Genomic DNA, 27,794 nt, shown 5'->3' on the forward strand with positions numbered 1-27,794 from the left:
TGGGGTGGGAGTTACCCGATTTTCCAGGTGTTGTGTGTCTCAGTTCCCCTGGCTAGGAAAACGGATCCCCTTCCCCCTTGCGCTTCCAGGTGAGGCGATGCCTCGCCCTGCTTCAGCTCTCGCTGGTCGGGCTGCAGCAGCTGACCAGCACCGATTGTCCGGCACTCCCTAGTGAGATGACCCCAGTACCTCAGTTGAAAATGCAGAAATCACCGGTCTTCTGTGTCGCTCGCGCTGGGAGTTGGAGACTGGAGCTGTTCCTATTCGGCCATCTTGCTCCGCCCCGGAATATTTGTTTTCTGTTGCCCATGGAAGTTGCGGAAGGGGCGTTGCATTGGAAAACACCGGTTCCTTCATGGAGGACATAGCAGAGCCTCTCCTGGCAGAGCAAGGAGAAAAGGCACTAATAATTCACAAAAGAAAGTAAATATGGGGCATATGATAGGTGGTTCTGAATGGAATTAATGATATCTTGGCCCACCTGTGAGTTCGGATATTCATGCTTTTCCTTTCCACTTCTTTACTCCTGTTAGTCATTCTGCCTTGGGGACCTCCTTTCACTGCATCTAGAATCTTCCGTGATGCCCTTCCTCAACTAACAATCCAATGTTGCACTCTCATTTGCACTCCCTTCATAGCACTTTGTTAATGAGGCTCTTAGAACCCTTATATTCTGCCTTTATTAAACTATACAAATCCTTGAAGCAAAGAGGTTTTGAATCATTTTGATATCCCTTGCAGTATATGCCTCATACTGCCCAGATTCAAATCCTGGCTCCTCCACTTACTGTGTGACCTTGAGGAAGTTACAGAACCCCTCTGGGCCTTACTTTGCTCATCTGTAAAGTGGAGATAACAATAGGACCTGCTCTATAGGATTTCTGTGAACGTTAAATAAAATAGCACATGTGAAGCTCTTAGGACGGTGCTGGACACATAGTAAACCCTCACTAAATATCAGCTACATTATTTGGAATCATAAACACCTACACCTGGAACACAAGTTTCTGGATCAACTAGGAATGGGGTCCCTGTAGGATTTACTGGAGGAGTCAGTTTGAGGAGGCCTGCTGTGAGACTCAGAGTCCTGGGGAAGGTGGGTCCCGAAATCCATGTGTTGCTCCACTCCTGGCACAGCACCTCTAGAAAGGGGTGACAAGGGATGAGCAGGGCTTTTTCTGCAGCTCTCCTGCCCTTTCCTTTTCACAATTATGACTGAGTGCACTAGAAAATAGGCATGCCTGCATGACGATGAGCACATTGACTGCTTATCCTCCTGGCCCTCCTGGGCCTTCCCTTTACACTCCCTCCTCAACCACAATGAATTAACGCCTTGAAGGATGAGGTTAACAAAAGGGAACAGCAGGCCTCAGCAGAGGGACAGGGAGAAGGGACGATAGATGAAGGGAGTGCAGCATGGCGATCACGGAGTAGGAAAGCTGGAGGAAGGTTCACAGAACATCAAAGAGAAAGGTGGTAACTGGGGAGATGGGCGGAGGTGGGGAAGGTAGGCATCTTGGTCCCAGAGAGTACAGTGAGCAGGAACAGTTAGCCTGGAACCTGTGGGGGTCAACCTGTGGGAAGCTGGGTCACTGCTCAGGAGAGAATCTGACCGCCAGATGGCAGTGGCGCCTCAGTCACATGTTCCTAGCCAGCTGTGTGCAGGGACTCCTCCCCTTGTTTACCATGGTGTGAGTGTCAATGCAGCCCCGCCTAGTCTTCAACAGTAACACTGGATTCCAGTTTCAAAGAAAAGCAGTCCTGGGTACAAATAGGCATCTTTCTCTATACTTCATAACTGTATTCAGTCGCAGATTCTTAGGATTAGAGAATTTTGGATTTTGTTTCAAATGAGCCTTTTAAGCTCAGGGGAGGAGAGGCGCAGGCCCACAGACTGACTATTAAGCTCTTTTCCTGTTTAGTGCCTTGTGCCTGCTTTTATGCATTGAAATTTAAATGTGGGAAGTAAGATCAAGGTGAATTTTCAGAAAACTTTTTTTTCCCTTTAAAATCAGGATGGGTAGTTTTTGGTCCAAGAGCGACATCACTTTCTTTATGTGGCTTTGCTCTGTTCACAGTGTGACAAGTCAGAAAATTTCTGCCTCAACAAGCTTCTGTGGCTCTTTGATTCAGAGTTGTGTAAGAGCCTTGGTAATGCAAACCCACTTATTCCTTTAGGGGCTGTCACAGGGCATTTTTCCCCAGCTCTGTTTTATTCCAATCCCAATTTAGACAAAACCACACACACACACACACACACACACACACACACACGCACACGCACACACGCACACACACCCTGTTTTTGAGTTGCAAATTTAAAAGCTTGAGACAATCAAGAAAGTAAATTGATTCTAAATTTAACCCCCAAGACTCAAGAACAAAGCAATTCTAATGTTTTAAAAAACAAAGGTAAGAAAATTTCACAGATTTGGAATGCCAATCATAGATTCAGACATAGCTAGAAAATTGTTAGGCTAATGTCTCAAACTAAATTGCTAAATTTTAAGCCAATTCTTTTTAGATATTCAGACTCTTCAAAATTTTATAAAAACACTTATTTTTAAAATAAGTTTAGAAATTTGAAATAAAATTGATAAGCACTTTACCAATTTAGAGAGCTACCAGGATTCTAAAACTGAATTGTGATAGGTGTTTTGCAAAGCTCAGTTAGACATCAGAATAGAACTGTTTATCTCTGAAAAACCCAAGCTACTCAGTCTCTGATTTCTTCCCACTGCCTTTAACTACATTTTCTCTTCTGTCTTGCTCTCTTCCTTAGTCCCTACTTTATCTTAGCTCTCCTTTCTTACTTCCTACCATCTNCAAACTAAATTGCTAAATTTTAAGCCAATTCTTTTAGATATTCAGACTCTTCAAAATTTTATAAAACACTTATTTTAAAATAAGTTTAGAAATTTGAAATAAAATTGATAAGCACTTTACCAATTTAGAGAGCTACCAGGATTCTAAAACTGAATTGTGATAGGTGTTTTGCAAAGCTCAGTTAGACATCAGAATAGAACTGTTTATCTCTGAAAACCCAAGCTACTCAGTCTCTGATTTCTTCCCACTGCCTTTAACTACATTTTCTCTTCTGTCTTGCTCTCTTCCTTAGTCCCTACTTTATCTTAGCTCTCCTTTCTTACTTCCTACCATCTTTTACTTTTTTCTTTCCATCTTTATCTCTTTCTTAACTTCCTTGCCTCTCTTATTTTTATTTTATTTTTTTAGTTTCCTCCATCTATTTCCCTTCTGTTTTGTCCCCATCTCCTTTGTCTGCTCCCTGTTTTTAATTGATGACACTAGGTAATTAAAGTTTGTGCATATTTTTCCAGTTATTTATTGGAGAGAGTTTTATGTTAGTAATTTTCAAAGCAAGAAAATAGAATTTATATGTTTCGTTCAAAAAAGGTGAATCAAGTGGCTATTAATTCATAGGACAGCTCCTTCCCTTGCTTATGTTGTGATAGTCAAGGGGCATATAAAGGACGAACAGGGAAGAGGGAGGGTTTGGTTCAGGGCATATGACATAGAGGTAGAACAGGATCTCACTTCTTTTACTTTGTTTCTAAGGCTCTGTTGGCTCGTTAGTAGTCAAGAGGTGATATACTGTAGAAGACTTTCAACCAATCTAACTTCTCAAGTATTATTTTGTTATGATTTTTGAAAACAGGCTGATTTACTTCTCCTATCAAGTAGTGAGCCACATGGTCTCTGTTATGTTGAAACTGCTGAGCTTGATGGGTAAGTTATTAAAATTGGAATAATTCGGTTGGTTTTCAATTTATTTAAAAGTAATGTCTTTAGAGATAAGACTTAACCTTGTTCAGTATCTTCTTGAGAGACATAGGAGTTTACATTGCAAAGTCCATAATTACTCTGCAGTAATTTTGAAACTGTCTTTTCTCTTAAATTTATTTTCTTTCAGAAACAGTGAGCTAAACTTATATACAGCAATAACTTTACACAGAGAATCTTCAGTAAGATTCCTTAGATGTTTTAAAACAGTTTTGCTTGTTTTGATTTCAAGTGATTTTATAGGGAAAATGAGAGGGGTAGAGATCAAGATTCCCTGAGGAGGGAAGGAAGGACTGATGTTACTTTAAAAGGCAACCTTTAGGAACTGTGTCAAATGAAGACATAGAAAAAGAAGAGAGAAACAGAATATGATGCAGTTTTGATGTTGATATTAATTTAGAATTTAGTTATAGACCATATAGCAGTTCTATTTCAGAGGATTTAATTTGTCTGGCATAAAAACATTTATTGAATGTTTACATTTTAATGACAGTATGTATTTGTGTTCTTTAGATGGAATTTATCATTTAATCCTGATGTAGATGCTGTATAAGCCCTATTGTACAGACAATGAAATCAAGGCTTAGAGAGCCGAAGTAATTTGCCCAAAGCATCTGAAGAGTGAAGCCAGGACTCGAACCTGGCAGTCTGACACCAGAGTCCATGGTTTTAACTGGTACCTTCCAAATTATTGCCATATTGAGCTATTCAAATAGTGCTTTAGTCTGTGGGACCCTACTTTGGTCAGAACAGTTTAGACACAACTAAAACAGTTCTGAGAGGAACATTTATGGCATACGTTTGAAAAGAGAAAAATTCTCAAATAAATAATCTCATCATTCATCTAAAAAACCTAGAAAACAGCAAAATAAACCCAAAAGAAGCAGTAGGAAGGAGATAATAAAGAGCAGAAATAAATAGACTTGAAAACAAAACAAAACAAAAAAATAAAGGCAATCAACAATACAGAGCTAGTTCTTTGGAAACATCAATACAAGTGACAAACCTCTAAGAATACTACTAAAACAAAAAAAAAAGAAGACACAAATCAGCAATATTATGCATGAATCATGGCATTTGGCAATTTGGTATAGATCCTGAAGACGTTATAAAGGTAAAAAAGAAATACCACAAACAACTGTGCACACAGAAATTTGACAATTTAGAAGAAATGAACCCACTTTCTAAAAAAAAACAGACTATACACTTAATATGACATAGATAATTTGAATAGCTCTATAAGTATTACAGAAATTAATTTCAAATGTAAAGTATAAAAAGCTCTGGGGAAAAAATAGTAATCTTTGAAACCTAGAGCTGGCTAGTCAGATTCTTAGACTTGACGCAGAAAACGTAATCCATAAAAGGAAAACCTTGATAAACTGGACTTCATGAAATTAAAAATTTTTGTTCCACAGAAGTCCCTGTTAGAAGGGCTTAAAGATAAGTTACAGACTAGAAGAAAATATTTGTAAACCATCTATTTGACTAGGGACTTGTATCTTGAATATATTTTTTAAAAGCTTATTAAAACTCAATAGTAAAAAACCAAACCATCCCATTTGAAAATGGGCAAATCACATGAAGAGACATATCACCAAAGAGGACATACAAATGGCAAATAAGCACATGAAAAGATGCTCAACACCGTTAACTGCTGGGGAAATACAAACTAAAACTACAATGAGACCTCACTACAGACCTATCAGAATGGCTAAAATTAAAAAGAGTGACAACTCCAAATGCTAGCAAGGAAGGAGGGAAACAGGATCATTTATACATTGTGGGTGGGAATGTAACATGCTACAATCACTCTGGAAAATGGGTTTGTAGTTTCTTAAAAACTGAACGTGCAGTTAACATACAACCCAACAATTTCACCCCTGGGCATTTATCCCAGAGAAATGAAGACATGTGTGTACAAAAATCTGTACATGAATGTTTATGGTGGCTTTATTCATAACATCCATAAATGAAAACAACTTGAATATCCTTCAATAAGTCAATGGTTGAAAAAATTGTGGTACATTCATACCATGGAATACTACTTAGCAATAACAATGAGTGAACTACTGATACATGTAACACTCTGGATGAATCTTCAGAGAATTATACTGACTAAAAATAATCAATCCCAAAGGTCACATACAGTATAATTCTGTTTATAAAATTTTGCCTTTTGAAAAGGCAAAATCATGGAAATAGAGAACAGATTAGTAGTTGCCAGGTGTTAAGATGGGATGGGAAAGGCAGGGAGGTGGGTACGGCTATGGAGCACAACCTGAGGGATCCTGTGGTGATAGAAATGTTCTGTATCTTAACTATTTTGATATCAATATCTTGGTTGTGATATTATACTATGATTTTGCAAGATGTGAAACTATAGTAAGATGCAATTCTGAGTAAGGGGTACACAGCATCTTTTGGTATTGTTTCTTATGCTGAAAATCACTCTGAAGTTTATCGAGATACTCAGGCAGTCTAAGGAAGAGTGTGGAATGACAATGAAGGCATTAATCAGGAGTCTTGAAAAATACTTTTTAAAAGTATCAAGAAGGCCTATGTGTGATTATTCTTACTCTTTTGTTTTTCGCATTTGAAGGTAGAAGTGAGATAGTGGAGAGGATCCTGAGGAAGTAGTTCAAAATGATGATAAACTTTGATAAATGACATGACGTAGATTAGGGCTATCTGGCTTTTTTGGTGTGACTATTTCAGTTATTTGAACAGTTGTTTAAGTGGATGGACATGTTGACCCTTTAGCCTCTATACCACTTATCTCACTCTTGTCCATCAAGCCCAGCTCAATTTCTGCTTCATCTATGAAGTTCTTGACTATCTCAATTGCTACTCATCTCTGCCTCCTAGGAATCAGCAGGTTTTGATGAATAAGATTACTTTTAAACAAACTAGCTTCAATTATACATCCAACTTAGTCTTTCCTGAAGAAAGCTATTTTAACAATGGGTATTCCTTGGGTTGGACTCATATTGGCCTACATCATCGTGAAGTTCATTTACGGAAGGTTAAGATTGGATGCCTTGTTAGGTATCCACTTTTTGGCTGTCTAAAATGAGTTATTTTCATGGGTTTGCACAAAATTCCACACAGTGATGTTTGCTTTTTTACCTACCACTTGTTTTCCCCAAGAGGATGACTATCCTTTTGGGGGAGCACTTGAGTATCTTGGGTGACTCGGGTATGTATTTAATCAATATTTGTTGACTGAATGAATGTATCACTAAACATTTCCATAAAACATAGAACTCTGATAGCTGATCTTAAGCTACAGTGTAAGAGAATTAGGCTGACTTCAGTGAGAAAACTGGGAAGGTAAGCCCTTAAACACAAGACATAAGTGATGGCCATAGAATCTTAACTGCTGGCCATTTATGAATATCAGAGAGCCATCTGTCCAAAGTATGTGTGGTCCCACCTATAAGAAGATGCACAACTCACTGTGACTTGCTAAGCTTGTGTAGGTCATCTATTTTAGATTTATGGGTTTCTTGGATTGATTCTCCAAGACGAAAGTTGTATTCCTTTTCCCATTTAAATTTCAGCTACTGTGAAATTAGCCATTACCATCTTTTGCAAGTAAAACTCCTGTATAGATAGTAGACTCTGGAGTGATATTAGCTTCCTTTATTTGGCAACTGTGTTCCTATTCCGAATGTGTTTTGTAATTCATGCATGATGTCTGAGTAGGTTCAAATGAAACCATATTTGTTATGTCCTCTGTTCTTTCAAAATGCAAAACAGATCAGTGTGTTGTTATAAAGATGTGCCATGGGTAGAATGCCAACTCTTAGGAGCCCAAGAAGCCCTGCCCACTTTCCTGAAACAGTGAGCGAAGTGTGAATGACATTCAAAGGAGAGTTTCTTGGATCTCTTGGGTTTGGCTTTGCGTGTGCTACACCCACCTGATTACTTTGGTAGGATGCTGTTGGCTGTTCCATATAAAAATTCATGTCATGTCAATAATTTCACAGGGAAACGAACCTAAAAGTCCGCCATGCACTATCAGTTACTTCGGAACTTGGAGCAGATATCAACAGACTTGCAAGGTTTGATGGTAAGTATTTTAAACAGATAAACAAACAAAAATCTCAAACCCGAAAAGCAATGCAACAAACTAATTATGTGAAATCCAACTTATGTTTCTTTTTATTTGGTGGAAGGACATAAAATTCTCCAGGCATCAAAGCCTGTAATTTATTCTCACGCTAAAAGAATAAAATATTTGCCAAGGGGAGAATGGCTTTATTAGTTTATCGTTCATTTCATGCTTGTTTCCTTTTTAAATATCATTTACTTCAATCCCATAATATCCTTTACTTGCTTGATGTTGGCCTCCCTGGAGCCATATACAGACTTGCTGGGGAGGAATATTGGCCACCCTTGTATTTCTAGCTCTAGGTCTAACCACCCGTCCATTTCCTGGCTCCATAACAAAGACTAACTACCAGACCTCAAACTTCATGAAGACAGTCATCCTGCCTCGTATATTTCTGTACCTTGTACTGCGCTTGGTATAATGTCTTGAAGATATTAGGTGTTCAAGAAGAATATTCTGATTTATTAATCAGTTGGTCATCTGTTGACTTTTATTTTAGACCATGGTTTTAGTATTTCCATCTTCATGCCATTCAGCTGGTCCCCTGATCTTCAGTATAATCTCTCTTGCCTCTCCTTTTCTACCTATATCTTGTTCTATTCTGTTAAAGTTATTCTTAAGTTGTCATGGAACAACCTTCAGATGTTGTCCATTCTAGGGATATCTGCATTTATGATTAAGACACCACAGAGAAACACAATACTTCAAAAGTCAAAGGAAAGAAACACTGATTGTAGGATTTTAGGCACCATAATAGACTGCAGAGAGAATCTTTGGAGTCTCTCTTTCACTCCTCAATGGTCTCCTGCTTTACCCACTTGTCAGTCTGGCCCAGAATATTAGTATATCCATACAGATTGGCTTTATTTACTAATGGATTTTCATGAGTTTGAGACAATCTTCCAAAATGTGTTTTGGGGATCCACTTAGGAAAACATGGATAAGGGTCTTGGCATAATCACATGAGTTAAAGCACAGGCAAGTTTATGTTGTAAAGTTTCTCTAGTGCAGAGCTTAGAGCTTCTATTGCCTGTGCTTTGCAGTTGCTTGTAAACTCTTTCTGGATTCTGTTAATATTTTAATCTCTCTTAAATGAGTGCCTTTATAACAGATGTTTATAGAAAAAAAAATTCCTCCAAATTGAGATTTAAGTCAGGGAGTAGCCAGGAAACTGAATGGTCCAAGAAATATTTTGATTAGAATAAAACAAATTACACATTTTCTACTAAGTAATTTTTTCAATGAAATTTTACTGTTATGTGAATCCAAGAAAAGTAAATTGTGTTCATGAATCAAAATACTTGCTTAAAATACCTCATTGAATATTTATGGAATCCTAAAAGGGCCACCTAAATATAATTTACTATTACTCATTTCTTTCCTGGCAGAGTTGTACCTTTATACCTCTATTGATCTACGAAGAGGTAGAAATTAATGAGTTTTAGTGTTGTTAACCATCAAAAAGCAGAGCATGATTGTTAACAATTATTTAGGTCCCATTCTTTCCTAGATGTTTGCCCAGATAGGCTACACTATGATGCAGTTATAAACAACCCTGCAATCTTAGTGGCATAAACACAGTAAAGGCTTATTCTTGCCCATGTCACATCCTGAGTGGTTTGGGTGGCCTTCTCCATCATGGAGCCACAGTATCTGGACTAATGGCGTCTGAGGTCCCTGCATCGAGCAAAGGGTAAGATGAAAGAGACACAGTGGTTTTTAAATTCTTCTTCCTCTTATAGTTCATTGGTTAACATTGTCACCTGGCCCTGACTTAACTGCAAGGGAGGCTAGAAAATAACAAATATGAATACTTGTTGAGCATTAACTGTCTCTACCACACCCTCCAAGAATCATGGCTCTGTAAGTCGATGCCAGGATAATGCATAAGGATCCAGGCTGGATTAGGTGGATTTCTTACATGGAACTACAGGATTGGGGCTAAGTATCCCTCTCTTCAGCATGACTCCTTATACTATCAATCCACCATACCCTACTTGGCTTTTTCTTCTTCTTATAGCAGAAAATGAATAATTAGTTATAAATTCCAGTGTGGGGCAGAGAGGAAGACCAGCATCAGGCACCAAAAAGACATGGGAGGGCAAAGGAAAGTCCTAATGTAAAGAGACTAGGAAGGGAGTGTGAAACGATGGGGTGAGGAGGAAGCTTAAGCTTCCTGAAGTGGCCTTGTAGGACTGAGAAGGAGTGCTGGATCCTCTCCTCCTGGAAGGCAGGTGTCTGGGAGAGGGATCAGCTGGCATGGTAGTTTTAAAATGTCTTTACTTCAGATCCTTTCTGATGTAAGAAACTGGAACACAGTAGCTCCAAATTTAAACCAATACAAGTGGTTTTGCTCAGGCTGAAAACACTTTCCTCCCCTAAGATTTTACAGATGAGGTAACAGGTCTTGAGAAGTTAAAGGACTTGCTTATATATGAAAATAGCCATTTAAAAATACTTCACAAAATTTACTTTTAAGGTGTGTTAATAATTATTACTTACTAGATATGACTTGAATTTGCTTCATACAGAATGGGCAACTCACCAATCCCCAATGAATAATTGTTTTCCCCAATAAAGGCAACACAGACCTCCCTATGATTATATATACTTAAACTGTGGTCAGCTTTTCAGAAAACATGTAATGCCAAATTCATGAGGCTGGTACATTTCTGGGCTAAAATCCAGGTTTCTGTTAAGTTTACTTTTTCATTTTAAAATCTTGGGCTGCCTTTCAATCTACCTTAAAGTTCAAGGCAACAGGGTATTTTATGGGTTTATTCTAATAAATAAAAAATATAATTTCCTGTTTCTAAGAAAGCATCAGAAGAATGAATAGATGAATTAAGGGAAAATAAATTAGAAACAATATACAAATTAGATTCCCCCCAGTTAGCAGCCAAATTTAAAGACCAAGAGGATGATGCAAGATGTGGCATGGAAGCCTTTGAAAGAGTTATGACAGTTAATAAACCCTAAATCCTTCCCATGATTGCTCTTGCTTTCCTTGCTTTCCTTGGCCTTCAGTTATTTTCTCCATCCACTTCTTTCCAAGCCCTAATTTATGCATTTCAATTTTAATATCACACACACACACACACACACACACACACACACACACACTCCACTATCCGCACATGGTTTTCTAACTACTCCATTTCACCATTCTTCTCTTTCCTTTTTTCCTTCCTGTATTCTTGCTTACTGTTCTCATCTCATCTTCCTCCTTCACTTTTTATCTTAGCTATTTTCTCTACCTGCAGTGTCACTTTTCTGTCATTCTTTATCTTTGTTTTCATCACTCTCTCCATTGTAATTGGTTTAAGTTTGTTTATTAAGCACCTCCTAAGTACAAGATACAAAATAAAGTATGTAGAATTATAAATGATCTCTCCATATATTATCCAGGTTCTTTTGATCCTTTGCTCCTGGTTCTTTTTCTACTCCCTTTTTTGTGTCTTCTTTATTCACCTTTGTCCTAATGAAGTATCAATAGATTACAGGTTTTCCTCTGGTGATTGGAAAAAGACTTTCTTGACTCATGGGAATCAAAACCAGATATTGCATCCTTTAGTTTAAATTAAAATAGGATATCAACATTGTGTATGTTTGACAATGACCTGGCTAGCTTTGGCAAGGTGTAATAGATGAGACAGATATGTGAGGCACACTCTTTACCATGTTCTATCTGTGCTAAGTATACGTTTTAATTTGTGACTTCTGGGCAAATCTGGGTATGGCATTATTTTTGCTTCTGGTTACTGTGTGTTTTTTCTTCTGAGACTTGCCAAAATACTTTCTCTAGCACCGAATTACAGTTTGCTGTCCTTGAATCATAAAAGCACATCTTCCAAGTATCTAAAGACATGAATTTCCCACTCCTATCCCCAGAGAAGTTCCCACTGGGGACTCCAGGTTTCGGACACATAGGGTCAGAACTGAGATGGGTTGAAACCTCAGGATGTCTCTGGTAAGTCTCTTTGCCTCCTCACTTTTGCATCTATATTCAAAGATAGTGTCTTTCTGGTGGGCTGATTTCTTTCATCCATATGTGTACAGTCACCCATTATTCATTTAGCAAATGTATGTTTAACACAAGGCCAAGGGATTTGTTAAGCCTGGGATACAGTGGTTAATAAGTCAGGCTCAGGCCATGCTTTTTTAGAGCTTATTTCCCAGGGGAGAAGACAGACTTGAAAAAAGGCTCATCCCTAAAGAAGCCTTTGATACGGTAAAGGTCCTAAAGTTCTCAGGCCCTAAACTTGATGTTGATATGTGAGCAAGAGCTCACTATGTACCAGGCACCATGCTGAGTAATTGCACACATTATCTTGTTAAACCCTTACAACTCTTGAAGGAAGAGATTATTGTTAGCTCAACTTATGGATAAAGAATCTGAGACCCGAGTAAATTGATTAACTTTCCCAGTGTCATATGGCTGTTAAGTGGAGAAGCCAGACTATGAACCCTGGACTTTTGGCAAATCTTATTTTACAAAGGACACAAAAGGACACAAAACCCCAGGTTGTAAACCAAAGTAGAAAGACAGCATTGGAGAGTTAGGGAAAATTAGCACAAGAGCTTAGCTCCTGATTAGGGAAATAAATGAAATTTTAAAATATTCTAAACCCAAAGGTACAAAATTAATTACCAGAGATCAAGTCCATCCAGGATAAGGATGAGGTCATCATATTTTTAAAACGTAGCAATGTTCTCAGTGATTTTGAATGTCAAGATCCCTGACAAGAGTTTATAGAAGACTTGGCCAAATGTAGAGACCAGTGCACACAAGAGAGTTGGGTTTTGGTGGGTAAATCCATTTATTTGAAAAGTTCTCATGCAAATATTTTTATACATTTCAAACATCAGAAAAAAATGATTTATGGTCTCTTGAATTTTGTAAGAAAAGATACATAACTTGATCTAACATTATAGATCAAATATAATATAAAAAGAGATTGAGTGGGCCTTGATGTTCATGTTAAAGTCTTATGGGAATTGAAAAACTTTTATAAACAAGTAACTGAAATACTTGTCAATTATTATTATGTAAACTGGACATTCTTATTCCTTGGGGAAATCCCCGGATGTAAATTGTCGAAATGTGTTTAAGAATCTTTTGCATATTGTTACTGACTGAACTGAGATCTGTTTTCTGCAACTCCTGACAAGTTTACATATTTTGTATGACTGTTAATGCTGAATTCTGAACCAGGGAAAGGTTGACTCTTTATTCAGGAATCCTTGTATACTTTGTGGTTCTTTCTAAAAAATAGCATGTGTGTGATTAAAACATGGAAAAATAAGCATCTCTTTTTGGTTAAAAAAATAAAATAGCTTGGTTAGCATCTTGTGAGTTTTTTTGCTTACCAGATAGCTTTCCTATTCACCTGGACAGGAGCACACCCCAACAGCACAGCTGACGCATGAGGCATAGATTCCATGTAAAGGCGGAATCTTTACTGCTGGTGCTGACATGCCATTATGGTGGTAATGATGGATGGGTGAACCTTGACAGTTGAAGCGTAAAGAAGCTTTAGAAAATAGGAAGGTGACACTCTTCTTTCTAAGAAAATAAATAAATATTTGTCATAATCATCAGGGCAAACAGTAGTGGGCAATCTCTAAAACGCTAAGAAACTCTTGGCTAGAGAAGTTCTTGAACAGCAATATTGATGTTTTATTTGCTGGATAATTTGTCTTATGGAAGAGTTGCAGTACAGATAATCAGTAACTATTTCTATTAATAATGTACACGAAGAGATGAATCCAGCTTCTCTGGAAAATCATAGAATATTGGGCACTGAGTTCTATTTTTATGATAAACTGCAGACTTTCTCTTTGAGGTTAATACTTAGCTTGAGAAGTCTGTCGAGTTGGTAATTAACCAACAATTCAGCTGGCTAAATCTAGAATGCTTAGGAAGGTCCGGAATGAGATCCTGTAGATTTTTTTCAGTATGGGTCTATCGAGAGCATTTCTGTGTGATTGTCAAATGGATAGATTGCAATCTGCTTTCATGTCTTCTCTTCAGAGGGGCGAACAGATATGAGGAGCTAGTTTGATTGTATTTACACTTCATTATTGACGTGATTTTCTTCCAGCTTTATTATTGCCCATTAAAGATGACTTTGTGCTCCAAACATGTATTCAATAAATGACTATGTGAGAAATGATGCGATTTTTTCCTAAACTGTTTCCTCATCGATTGTCAAACTGACCATTTGCGGCCTCTTTCTCTTCTCTGATTGAACTAGCAAAAGGAAGAGGGGTCCTAAGAGAGCTTTCCCCTTATCCTTGTTATGCTTCATGGCTAGGCTCTCATTTTGGTTGCTTCTAATGCACTTTAATGCTCCCACCTGTTTTCAGTATTCTCAGATCTACTCAGCTCCCATTAGATTTAGGCCAGAAACTAAGCCCCGCCAGTTGTGCCTTGGCTATTTGGTTTTCTAGTCCTTCATTACTATCATGGAAATAGACCTACTTTTTCCATTTTTCTTAGATCTGCTCTAATATCCATCTCATCTCTTAACCTCTCTCTTGAAATCATCTGAATTTTTTTCTATCTCTTCGACAAAGATCCTATTATGTAGATAGTATAATAGTTTATAGGAATACAAAGATGAATACAGTCTCCCTTCAAAGGAATCTGTTCATCCGTTTTGGAAAGTGGTACAAACGAAATTGGGAAGTGTGTGTTTTATGCTAATAGAGCTTAAAAAGGGGAAGCCGAGCACTTCTAATGATAAAAACAAATGTAGTTTGGCTTTGTTCCCACCATTTTGTTTTGACTGGGGCCTGTATTTAGAACTTACATCACCGAGACCACACTCTTTGAGAAAGGCTGAATTGGGGCTTAGCCTCCAAGAACCCTGGCAGTACCCCTTGGCCCTACTGCCTGTTCCTGTCTAGAACCACACCCTTGGTGTGAGGCCAGTGAGGAGCGAGCCAACGTGTTTAAGGCTGTATTTGCCTCCATGTCAGTCTTTGCTTACGACAATAGAAATGATCAAATGAACCTGTTTTTTATATTCCTATTGGCAAGGATTGCATATCATGTTGTTTTTGCCCAAAGCACTTTTTTTTTTTTTTTTTTTTTTTTTAAGTGGCTCAGTTTGAAGCCTGAGAAATTGAGTCTTGGGTCAAGAATCTGAAATAAACTTTAAGTGTTGCTATTAACCTGTTACTTTATGTAGATTTTGCTGGTGATAGCCAATTCAAGATTTTACAATTCAGAGTGAAAATTGGTCAAGAAGAAAAGATATTGAATTCAGAAAATGTCTCCTCATCTACAACATAGTTGTCCAAACAACTTGAGCCAGTTTAAATCAGTTTTAATTTACTTTTTACTATCAGTGATAGGCCATAATGGAGCTAACCAGAATTCAGCCCCTTCCCTTGGCAAGGTTATTTGTCTTATCCAAATCATCCTGCCAGCAGTCTCTAATTAGCAGTGGGAAATAGGGATGTCTGGGAAACTGCCAGTGAGTGCCTAAGTGGGGAAGCTTTAGGCAGTACTTTTGTTATACCGGGGAAAGACAGGTGGAGGTTGGAAAAGCGGCCCTGACGCCATGAGTCCCTCATTCCTTTCACAGTTTTATTTGTTTTTGCTTTTTTAATGCAAGGGCTGTTAGTGATCTGGTTGGTCAGGAGTGACCAGTGGCCATGTGGCAACTGGTTACTGTTACCTCTGTTTAGTAGTTTTAAAGGGAGTATCCTAGGGAGAAAGGGGACCCACCTAAGAAGCCTCTTTTAAGTTCAGACGGCAGCTTGGAGAGTGGATGGAGTCAGTGTAATACAGATCTCTAGGCTTACTTGGTCCCCTTTCTCTTTAATGAGTGCTAAAGATACAGTCCCCTTTTTATTTTCCAAATGCTACGTTTTATGTTCCAACTTGCCCTTTTGACTTCTGATTAAATGTGAATGTATTTTGTTTGTTTGTTTTGAGAGAGAGAACTTTGTAGATACTAATCTCACCCCCAACTCCGACTCAAGTCCTGACTGGATCTAACCACAGCTTCCTTTTTCATATCTCCCCTCTCTTTTTTCCTTCCTCCCTGTGTTCCTCTCTCCCTCCATTCTGTTCTTTCGTGTCTTTGTACTCATTATGTATAAAAATTTTTCCTCACCTTTTGCAGTGGATATGTATATTAATCTAATAGTTATGTTTTGTGACAGGGTCCGTGAAAGATTATTTGTGGTTTCTTTTCCTATCTAGAGAACCCCCATCCTGAATATATATTTTCATATTGAAATAATGGAACGAATTGATTCGTTGATTTGGAGTGGGCATGCCTTTGGTTTGGAATTAAAGAAACTAGAAACATCTTCTAGGGGCAAGTTATATGGTGCCTTTGAGAGTCCCCAGAACTCTGAATCTAATCAAGATAAGAAGCATAGAACAGCTGAAAGGAATCACACGCATTCTCAAACACATGTGGCAAACAAGGCCCAGGTTTCTTTCTGGTGGGATACAGTAGGACCTCTGAAATCCTGATTATGAGCTTAGAAAGATGGTTAACTTTTGTTGTGAGACTGGAAGTATACTATTTTAAACTGTGTAAAAGTTCACATTTAGCTGAAAGAGATGGTATAAGAGAAACTTTTAGGACAGTCACTACTTTATCTTTTCAAAAATTATTTGTTATAAACTAGAAGTAAAGATATGCTCTTTTTTATTTTTTAAGGAAAAAATATCCCATGGCTCTTAAGGTTTCTGTTGTTGTTGTTTTTTTTTTTAATTTGTATTTGGACAGTACAGAAAACTGTGTTTCAAAATAGTTGATGGCTTTCCATTTGTCTGCCTCCCAGCTTATTTTTTCTAGCACAATTCTGTATATATGTAACCCCATGCTGTTAAAGGGAAACAGTGGTAAAACAGTGCTGTGGGCTTCTGAAGAGAATTTTGGGTGAGTCGTAAAGAGGTTTGTTTTGTTTTTCTATTTTCCAGGGATTGTTGTCTGTGAGGCGCCTAACAACAAGTTAGATAAATTCATGGGAATCCTTTCTTGGAAAGACAGCAAGCACTCCCTCAACAATGAGAAGATAATCCTGAGAGGCTGCATCCTGAGAAATACCAGCTGGTGTTTTGGAATGGTTATTTTTGCAGGTACAGCATGTGACCCAGCTCTATGGGAACCTTTCCTGCAACATACACCAGCACAGTCTACGATTCTCCAAGTTCTGATGAGCACAGTGCTTTCATTCCATGCGAAGTAGTGCTCTGGAGTTGGCTTCAGATTGTAGGACACCAGGAGAAAACACCATTGCTCTGAAAAGAGTCCAGGTGGCCCTGTTATATGAGGGACTACTGCCATCTTATTCTTAAAGATGCTGGAGTTTTAACTAGACAGTGGGTGCTAGATACCTACTGCTTAATTTTTCTTTATTAACCCCATCTTAATCACCTTTGTCATTTTATGTATGAATCTGCCTTTAAAGTGGGTAAGAGTATGAAAGAAAGCCCCTGGCTGTGCAGTTAATTTTGTAGTTTGCAAAGGTCAAGCAGATCTTTTGGAAAAGGCTTCTTGATCTTGTAATAATTTCTGTTTATACTCCATAACTTTTTTGACTGTTCATAAATAGGAGAGTGGGTTCTGGAAAGACTGTGCATGATGGGGGTGGGTGGGGTGGGGGGAGGTGTCTCTTACTCTTCTTGCCCACCATATTTCTTTTCTCTGCTTTATTTATATAGGCCCAAGGTGGCCCTCTCTTGCTAAGAAAGCTTACAGTAGCACCATTTCATAAAGCCACTCAAATTGTACTCATGGCTTCAATTGCCAGCCCTTGATTTTAAAAGTCCTGTTTATTGTGACACCAAATTAAGATGTGTTTTGGGCCTCTTGACTATGTGCAATCAAAATTGGAATGTTTTTCTTAACTGACCTTCCTCAACAACAGCAAAGTGTTCATTAAAATCTTAAAAGTGTTCCAAACCTAGAATTGTTCTCCCAATTCCTCTAAATACTGTCAGCTGTCAGTGTTATCAGTGCTCTTGCTGCTTGGGGCACTGCCTTTGTAAAGACCTGGGAAATCCCTAGAAATGAGCTTTTATGTTTTAGTCGGGGAAATAAACATATGATCATATATTTCGTTACACAGATAAAGAGAGAGCTAAGCTTGTCCATGAACATTCCTTTATCTTCCTACTTAACGATGGGGAAATTTCGTGGTCTTCTGATGGGAAATACCCTCCTGACTTGCTTCCTGTCATCATAGAGATAGAAGTGCTTCATCCTATGGATGGGATAAAGCCCCAGACTTTGCATTTCTGTGATCTTGTTTGGAATGGCTAATTCAGGACTCAAGTTCAGCTACAATGTTTCATGCTAGGGCAGCTGTTGTGAACGACTGAGAGGCCAAGTTCTTCTTTGTAAAGTTCCTTTATGGGAAAATGCTCTGAAAAACATGGAAGTTGGCTGGTAAGTTGAACAGGCCTCCCTCCAAGGAAGTGTAACAGAAAGTTCACAGAATTTCGATTGGGCAGACCTGAGTTTGGATTTATTACTATTTTTTTATTTATTGTTATTATTATTATTTTTTTTACCAGCTGTAGGACTGTAAGCTTTGGTTACTTACACTTCCTAAGCTTTAGGTTTTTTTCTGCTGTAACATGGGGATAATAATGAGTACATTAGAGTCATTTTAAAGGCTCAATGAAATAATGCATATGGAAAAGGATGCTTGACAAATGTTATTTTCCTTCCTTTTCTGCTTCTCCCTCCTTTCAAATTTAATTCAGAGCACCCAGCCTGCTCTCTAGGCTGAGAGTTGGAAAAACTTACTGCTCTCTGGACTTTGGCAGCAGGCAGCAGGGAGAGAGGGAATACCCCCTTCTTTTGTGATTTGGCCACGGTATTCACTTGCAGGGGGCCTTATCAAGTGGATATTTGTAAAGCAGAGCATGCCTGCATTGACTTTAGTCTGGTTACAAATGTTGGTAGAAAGCTTAATTAGAATGCTGGCAAACAGAAGAATTAGCGGTTGGCTTCGTCAGTGTCAGAGATGTACAAACAGATGTCGCAAAACCTCTAAGTCTTAAGACATTTAGTTGGGGAACTAGTTCCAGGTCAACACCTAGGTCTAATGAAAAATATCCAATGAATTATTAAGTATTCTTTCTGTATTATTTCTCTAGTTGTACCTACCACTAGGAATTGTGCAAGGAGTATAGATGACACAGATATGGTTTGCTTTACAAACGTATTATTTATGAAGGTCTAATATATATTAACAGCTAGGCTACACCTCCCTGGTAATGCCTTTTTATGCTTAAGAGAGGAGAAAATCTTATTTCTGAGGGTAGGACTTACATTCATTTAAACAGTCTCTAGGAGTCCATACCATCTTGAGTGCACACTGCATTTTTGTCCTAGATGTCTTCTGTTTGCCCCTCCAGATTTCCTCTCACCTTTTTCCACCCTTCTTTCTGCTCTAGGAGGCTTACTTGTGTGGTTTATATTAATAGGTTACCTTGTACTTCTGCTTCTGGTTGGGCTTTGTCTCAGGGCTCCCTAGGACGAGATCAAAAGGAGAAAGGAGATTACAGTCAAGGTGTTTACTCCTCCAGGCTGCATTCTTGTATGGTAACTTCAGGCTGGCCAGATCTATCAGCAGAAGGCCACTCTTACTCTAAGGGCTGCAAATTCCTATCACCTCTTTCCCTTAGTGCCCAGTAGCCATTCCTTCCCTTCGTCCCTTCCGGCTCAGGTGGAGAAACAGCTTGATTGCTACATGCCCTTCGTTAATGCACTAACCTTTTGTTTCCCCTATAATCCCACCTACGCTTTCTGTAAAGAGTTCCTTTATAAATAAACCTCCTCCAATTATCTTTGTTCGATGTGTCATCATTTCCTTTTAGGATCCTGAATAAGGCACAGTCTTAAATATTGGTTGACTGTTTCGTATAGTTTTAGAAAACAGTAAAGACCAAGAACTTTAGAATTACTTTCATTGAGGTTCAAATTCTCGCTCTGACACTTACTAGATGAGAAATCTCAGGCAATTTCAATTCTTTAAACTCAGTTTCATTATTATTGAACTGAGGATAATAGTCCCTAATTTGTTAGTTTGTTGTAAGCATTAGTTGAGATAATAGGTGAAATGTAGATGTTCAAAAAATTAATTTACTTAAAAATTAATTTACTTACAAATTAATTATTTATTGAATGTCTACTGTATGCTGGGCATTATCCTACTTACTCATTGGGGATTAAAAATGTGAACAAAAGCAAATGTAGTACCTTCACTCATATGATTTTCAGTATGGTAGGAGAGAGAAAGAGGTATTCATCTCAAGCCAAAATCGTATCAATGGCCAAGGCCCTGTGGCAGGAGTAAGGAAAGTGAGGTCAAAAAAGAAGACCAGTATGGGGTATGGAGAGCACAGATGGATATGGCACTGGAGACATGGATAGGGGCTAGATCACGCTGGTAGACCTTGTGGTCAGTATCCAGAATTTTGATCTTTATCCTAAGAGCTTCGGGACACCATTGTAAGTTGTCAAACAGGTGGGGCATATATGTGTTAATTGTGAAAGGCTTAATCTTGCCAAAACTGTTTATAATGTTTGTAAATAGACAGCAGGTCCTGGGGTTGGGGAGGAGGAAAAATATTGGTTAGTTTTGGGGGCAGAGTGGATGCAGGGAGACAAAGTTTCTCGGTTTTTACAGTTGAAAGATGACGGTCCCTCAGATTAGGGCGGAGATTGTGAAAGGAGAGGGAAGTAGATAGATTCAGAAGGCTTTTAGAAAGTTGAATTGACAAGCTTTGATGACCAGGTTTGAAGGTGAGGATGATAAAGGTATCCACTATGACCGAGGTTTCTTCCAACCTTCACAACTGGACGGATGGTGATGATACTGAGATAAGAAGCTTGGAGGAAGATTGTAAGCTAGATCGGACAAGGGCCACTTGAGAAGCCTTAGAAGAATCCAGATGGAAATATACAGGCAACACAATACGTAGGTTTAAATATATGGATTTAGAGCTCAGAGGAACAGCATGAGCTGAGGATACACATCTTGTCTATCTTATTAAAACTATTAGTCTTTAAGCTACGGTCTTAGGTGACATTGTCCAGGGAAGATTGAGTAAGAAGATAAGGTGACCTATGCCCGAGTCTTAAGGATTCTCCGTCTTTAGTGAGTGGGTAAAGGGAAAGGAGGGTAAGTATCATGGAAGACAGGAAAGGAGCTACCAAAGAGGTAGGAAGGAAAGCAGGAGAACATTATAACACAGAAGCTAAAGGAAGAGTATGTTTCAAAAAGATGGAATAGTCAACAGTGTCAAAGATTGCTGAGTGGTCAAGAAGTTATGGAGGATATTGATGATAACACCAGATCTGTTTTGGTGTTGTGATTGGCCCAGAGACTAGGTTGAGTAACGAGTGGGAGATAAGAAAACGGAGGCAGGCCGGGCGCAGTGGCTCAAGCCTGTAATCCCAGCACTTTGCACTTTGGGAGCCAGAGAACGGGGCGGATCACAAGGTCAGGGAGGATCGAGGACCTCCGCTACACACGTGGCGTCTCTTACTAAAAAACACAAAAAAGCTAGCCGACGGAGCCGGGGTGGCGGGCGCCTGTAGTCCAGCATACTAGGGAGGCTGAGGCAGGAGAATGGCGTGGAACCCAGGAGGCGGCGCTTGCCAGTGAGCTGAGATCCGGCCACTGCACTCCAGCCTGGGCAGCAAGCGAGACTCTGTCTCAAAAAAAAAACAAATAAAAAAAAAAAAAAAAAAAAAAACAGAGGCTGTTGAGTGCAGAAAATTCTTTCAGGATCTTTGACAATGAGAAGAAGAGATGTGCATATAAATACTTGTGGTTATATTTACATAAGTGCTTAACAATCCATAAAGAGGATTCCTTATTAGTCTGCGTGTATTTGTGTGCTTAATGGAATGTACATTTTCAGCACCTAACTGGTCTTTCCATATTTCAGTTTTTAGCAACCACAAACTTTATGTGTTTTTTTTAAAGCCTACAGCACCAAGTATCCCCAGGCAGTCTCCCATCCAAGTACTAACCAGGCCTGACCTGCTTAGCTTAGCTTCTGAGATCAGATGAAATCAAGTATGTTCAGGGTGCTATGGTTGCAGACTATTTGGCCTTTGTGATCTTTATCATAAAAGCAATATTTCCCACCCTCAATGTTCATATGATTTTAATAAATGATTCTGAGAAAATGTGGGTGGTCCCCTATACACAGCAGTAGCTAGGAATAGGACACTGGGGTGCAATTTCCAACTTAAGACAGTGAATTGTTATGAAACCTCAATTATTGCTTCTGTTTTTCTCTTACATAAAGGAAAGTCTTTTAAGGATGTGCCTATCTTCCCTGACTTCTGGAGTGGTATATAATTTTGGGTGTGCCTCCCTTTTCTCCTTTCTTTAATTTCCCCCTTTCTCCTATATTAAATGGCTCTATGGATTGAAAATCATGAGAAGACTATGTGGAGAGGAAACACTAGAGAAATTAGCTTTAATTAAAACTTAATTGCTTTTATTTAGCATTTTCTGTGTCCACAAGGAATTTCTTTAACAATATTTTCAATATTTTATTTGTTCATCATCTGATAACCTACTTCTAAAGCAGTTGATTATATTCTTAGAATTCTGGGAACAAGGCACTTATCATGGGATAATGTAATTAACTGAAATAAATCTAACACAACATTTAAGACAGTGCTTGTCTTTGCAAAAATTACATGTTATATACATGCAGTATACAATACACAATAAATGTTTAAATTACTTGCTTATGTATTTTGGGGGGCTATTCTAGTTTCTCCTTCAAAGGGACCTCAAATCTTTTTGGGAAACAGATCTAGAATTTGATTTCTTATTTTTCCATTTTTTACCTTAGTGTTCTGAATTGTGTTTGTTGCTGCATTCTTTTTAATATTTCCAAATTATTCCTCACTTTTCTTGACTGTGTTATCTTTAACTATGTCAAACTAGAAGCCTATTTGTGCGTAGACTTTGAAAAAATAGCTTTACTTAATCCTTTCAACTACAAGTTCTGACTGTATTTGTCCTGGTCTAAGAAGACCACATCTCTTGCAGTTTCCAGGATTGTTGTTAACCTAATTGTTGAGAATCATATAAAATTTAATGGCCCTTGCTCTTAATAAAAGTTAAATTATTGTGAAAAATATATATTTTTTTCTTTCAGAGACATTTGATGTGAGCAATAATAAGAATAAGAATACATAATCATATCATTTCAAAGTTATTTACTTTTTTCGTTTTTGCAGGTCCTGACACTAAACTAATGCAGAATAGTGGTAAGACAAAGTTTAAAAGGACAAGCATTGATAGATTGATGAATGCTCTAGTACTATGGGTAAGTTACAAAACTAGGCAATATCACTAGTCATTGTTATCTTGATATATTTACTGTATCTTGCTGGGAAATCTTTAAGAAGCCTATATTCTCCTTGTGGAGTTTGTTTTTGGGGATTTTGCATTTGAGGCTCAGTTACACTGCCCTCTATTTTCTCGATTATGCTAATTTCTCAATCAGTGGTAGAATTTATCATGAGAGGTAGGTTAGTGTTTATGGAGGTATTCATGGTCTTGCAAATTCCCCATATCCCAAGGATTTGTTTTGGAAAACCAAACATGGTTTTAAGGCAGTTTGGTGTTTTGTTATCTTACTTTTTTTCAGATCCTCTATACATAGCTTATGGTGGGCAGGGCTGGCTTCATGAGCGTGTAATCTGTGTAACCACACAGGGCCCCACACTCAGACGGCCTTATGTTTGGTTTATTGAACTTCTGTTGCCATCTAGAAATTCTTAATACTTTTAGAACAGAAGGTCCCACATTTTCATTTTGCACTGAACCCTGAAAATTATGTAGGTAGTTCTGGTTATGAATTCTTTGAGCCCCACCTCACAGTTCTCCTCCTTCACAGAGACCTCTAACCTCCTTAGCTCATGATTATCTTTCTCTTATGAATTTTTTTTTTTACTTCTGATTCTTTTGAAATGATCTTCTCTACCACCCGATTACCAAAAATATTCAGATATTCCTTACATTCCATCCTTTTGTCAGTTAAGCCTGTGCTACCTCTTTTTATTGATATAATATCTAGTCTTTGTGTAATACTGCTTTGTCTGCTTGTATAGGGGTAAAATTCGAAGACAGCCACTTTAAAATATAAAGACTGTGACTTCAAACCATGTTTTCACATGTACCCTATCACAGGCTCACAATCATAAAGAATCTGAGTACAATATGTATTTGCTTACCTGATACGTAATAGTTGGACTCTGAATAAGGAAAGAAGAAAATTAGCACTTGCTGTGCACAAAATATTGGCCAGGCTTTGTGTTTTACTTTCAGTATCACCTGCAGACCTGGGGTTTTCTCCAGCAATACCAGTCACCTTCATACAGAGCCTATGAGGCCAAGAAGACATGCCCATAACGGTTTGTTACCCTTCTGCCCCCAAGGAATTTCTCATTTAAATAGCCCTGACTCCACTTCAGGGCATACGGGGTGTGTCTACCCACCACAGAGCAAACGGACCCTATCTTTCATACTAGAAAATAGGATGATCCACTGGGGAGTTATAAGCTAAATCAATTCTTAAATTATGGCATTTAATGTATTTTACATTAAATTTTAATGCTCTAAAGTCATTATGTTTAATTAATTTGTAGTCTCAGCCATTAAAGAGGATACTATAATATAGGTACCAAAGTCATAGAAGTTTTGGGGATTCACAGTCCTACTTTTCTCTCATACATGGTTTTCTAATATACTTTAAATCAGACTTTTCCCAATCTTTTCTTCTTATACACCTATTCTTAAGTGCCCATATTATGGAATAAGGAAGAAAGCAGCTCTAGAATTTCTGAATATTCTTTCTTGGAAGAAAAAGGAAATAGAGGAAAATCCATTTCTGTTCTCTAGCCCTACTCTTCCCTCAACATTGGCTGGTCTCAGCTCTCAACATAGTGTGACACTCAGCTGAACAAAGTCTTTGCAACATCTTGTTCAACTCAGGTCTTAACCATGTTCACGGAGTTTGTGGTCTTTCCTTTCCCAGGAAGGGTTTTAGACTCACTATAGATTGACCTTGTTGTCTCTCTAGTTGTTATACCTACAAATATGTGTTTTTCTAATACTGTTACTAATAACAATGTAAGTGTCTGCTAATGGTTTTCAAGTTGCTTCCCACATTTTTATCCTAAAAGTAAAGTATACATGTCATGAAATATTTTAGTTAGCCTTATATTTCTTGTTGACCTCAAGTAAGGATTGTGCAGCCAGATCTATAGCCAAGAGACTTGGTTAGTCTGAAATTGTTCTTTATCACTGATATTTTCTTTTGCATTTATGCCTTGGGTGGCCATATAATTTGTCATCCAAACAGGACACTTTTGAAGGTGAAATGCAACATGATTACTATTACATCTGGACAATAGTTGTAAACTGGGGCCATCCAGGACAAATCAGTACATATGGTCTCCTTTAATTAAGCCACCTAAATATACCTACTTACCACAAATTGAGGATGTGAAGTTGTTAACTATGTGAACGTAGACAAGTTACATAGTCTTTATGGTGCTTCTATTTTACTTTGTTTTTAAACTGTAAAGTGGGGGATAATGACTGTTCCCATCTTAGAGCGTCAATGGGCAGATTCAGTGAGAAAATGTATGTAAAATATTTAGCTGAGTTCCTGACATAAAAATGTGAAATTTTGTTCATATGATTAATGGTGAGAAGAGGTTTGCATACTTGCTTTTCAAATGACTATTTCTTGGAGTTAGACGCATAATTAGATCATGTTGATATAACTAATTTTGGGTTCAAGTTAACCTTAACCAGACTTCTATCTTATTTCAGATTTTTGGGTTTCTCATATGCTTGGGAATTATTCTTGCAATAGGAAATTCAATCTGGGAGAGTCAAATTGGGGACCAATTTAGAACTTTCCTCTTTTGGAATGAAGGAGAGAAGAGCTCTGTGTTCTCCGGATTCTTAACATTCTGGTCATATATTATTATTCTCAATACAGTTGTACCCATTTCCTTATATGTGAGGTAAGATGAGAGTTTATATTTTAATGAAATAATTTCATCCAAACCTTTGTTTCCAGTAATCATTTTTGTTTGTTTTAAAATTTCAGCAGTGCAATAGATGTCTTGCTCTTAACTGCTTATGATTTGCGACATCTGTTTCAAATGGGACAGCTTAGCTGTTTAATCTGTTTAACTTTTATGTTTTCAAATTATAATAAATGTGGTTCATTTTCTTCTTGATTTGATTTGGTTTCTTAGAAATGTTTTTCTCTGTAAGACATGGACTACAATATAATCTCATGTAACCTGATCAATTAGAATTGGTTAATTTTGAGTAAGAAAAGGAAGAACATTGGGGAGATCTATAGAGGGGGTGCCTCTTTGCCACTAGACTGGCTCTATAGATACATGGATTCTGTATCCTGTTCTACAGGTCCTGTTCTACCACTTACTAGCTCCATAATCTTGGGCAAGTGCCTTCATCTTCTAGTGCCTCAGTTCCCTCATTTTAAAAATGAAGAAAATTATAGTTCTACCTCATAGGATTGTATGAGGAGTGAATACATGCCTATAAAGCTCTAAGAATTCCTAACACATTATAAAAGCTTAATGAATATTAGCTTTTCCTATTATTAGTAACTATAAGTATGTACATAAAGGAGTTAAAATATAGTAGGTAACGCTAGTCCATTGTAAGATAAGAAGTATGATTTATAACTTCTACTACAATTTGATCTGTCAGGATTAGATTTGATCCCATAAATTAGAGCTAAGGTGGTCTTTTTTGCCTCTCTGTCTCTCTACATACACAAAGAACACACACACACACCTCTTTATTTAGATACATGTATACGCATGTATGTATATGTGTGTGTATTTGATAAGTCTTAGAAATTGGCCCTAGAATCTGTACCTGGGACATTCTTGATCCCGATCCTAACAAAATTGAGCCAGACTGTCCCAAAAACACTGGAGCCAAGATGGGACTTGGTTGTTTGACACTTCTCATCATCAGTACTTCAACAATACACAAAATCATCAGCTCTAAATCCCCACTTATTTTTATGCACCCCTTTTTATCTCTCTTCAAAAATCTAGCTATGATGAAGCAAGGGAAGTTTAATGCACAAAATCCACCCTTGTTTTGGATAGTGGTCAGGAAACTGAAATGCCAAGTTGTGGGAAATTGACTTGAAGTAGTGGCATGTGGCCACAATACCACAAATTGCTTTGGGCTCTCTGGAGCTGTGGTCAGAGAGGCTCTATTTAAACTATATCCTACTGGCTCATCTTTGATTTTGAGGACCTCTCATGCTTGTATCCAATTATAAAGTCTGTAGTAAATCCTGCTCTTTGCCGGAAGAGCTACAGTCAGCTTTTATAACATTCCTTTATGTCCTAAATGAATAATAAATGTGCATAGTGGCTTTCCATCTGCACATATGCAGTTTTGTATGTCCTCACGAAGGACGTATATTCTATATACATTCTTTCTTTGAAGAACATTGGCATTTTCATTTAATGATTTGAAAGATTGATTTTTTTTTTTTTTAAAGATACCAAAGGTAGATTCTCAGTTTGGCATTCCTTATACTTCTAATGCGCCATGGTTCATTAGTCAGAAAACGTATTTGTAATAGTCCAAACCCAGTTTCTGGTCTTGGTACTGCCACTAAAAGCTGTGTGACCTTGGAGAAAGTGCTTGGCTTCTCTGTGCCTTAGTTTGTTTGTCAAATATGTGCTTCCCCATTAAAAAAAGGGATTAAAAGAATTAATTTCTGAGTTGCTTTATCCTCCACATAATACCACCTTACCTTTAGGTAACATTATATATATATATA

The 27,794-nt window shown here is 37.9% G+C and overlaps 1 protein-coding gene across 1 annotated transcript in view; it reads left to right on the forward strand.

Moving 5' to 3' along the window:
- Positions 1–27,794, forward strand: part of LOC108523656 (probable phospholipid-transporting ATPase IM) — a 261,994-nt gene that overhangs the window by 103,524 nt on the left and 130,676 nt on the right. Inside the window, 5 exon segments of the mRNA XM_017864379.1 lie at positions 3,677–3,747; positions 7,794–7,876; positions 16,869–17,027; positions 23,173–23,261; positions 25,778–25,974. Coding sequence (XP_017719868.1) covers positions 3,677–3,747; positions 7,794–7,876; positions 16,869–17,027; positions 23,173–23,261; positions 25,778–25,974 — 599 coding nt within the window.

Source organism: Rhinopithecus bieti, unplaced genomic scaffold (assembly GCF_001698545.2).
Source record: "Rhinopithecus bieti isolate Rb0 unplaced genomic scaffold, ASM169854v2 scaffold_76035, whole genome shotgun sequence".
In the NCBI taxonomy this organism is placed as follows: domain Eukaryota; kingdom Metazoa; phylum Chordata; class Mammalia; order Primates; family Cercopithecidae; genus Rhinopithecus; species Rhinopithecus bieti.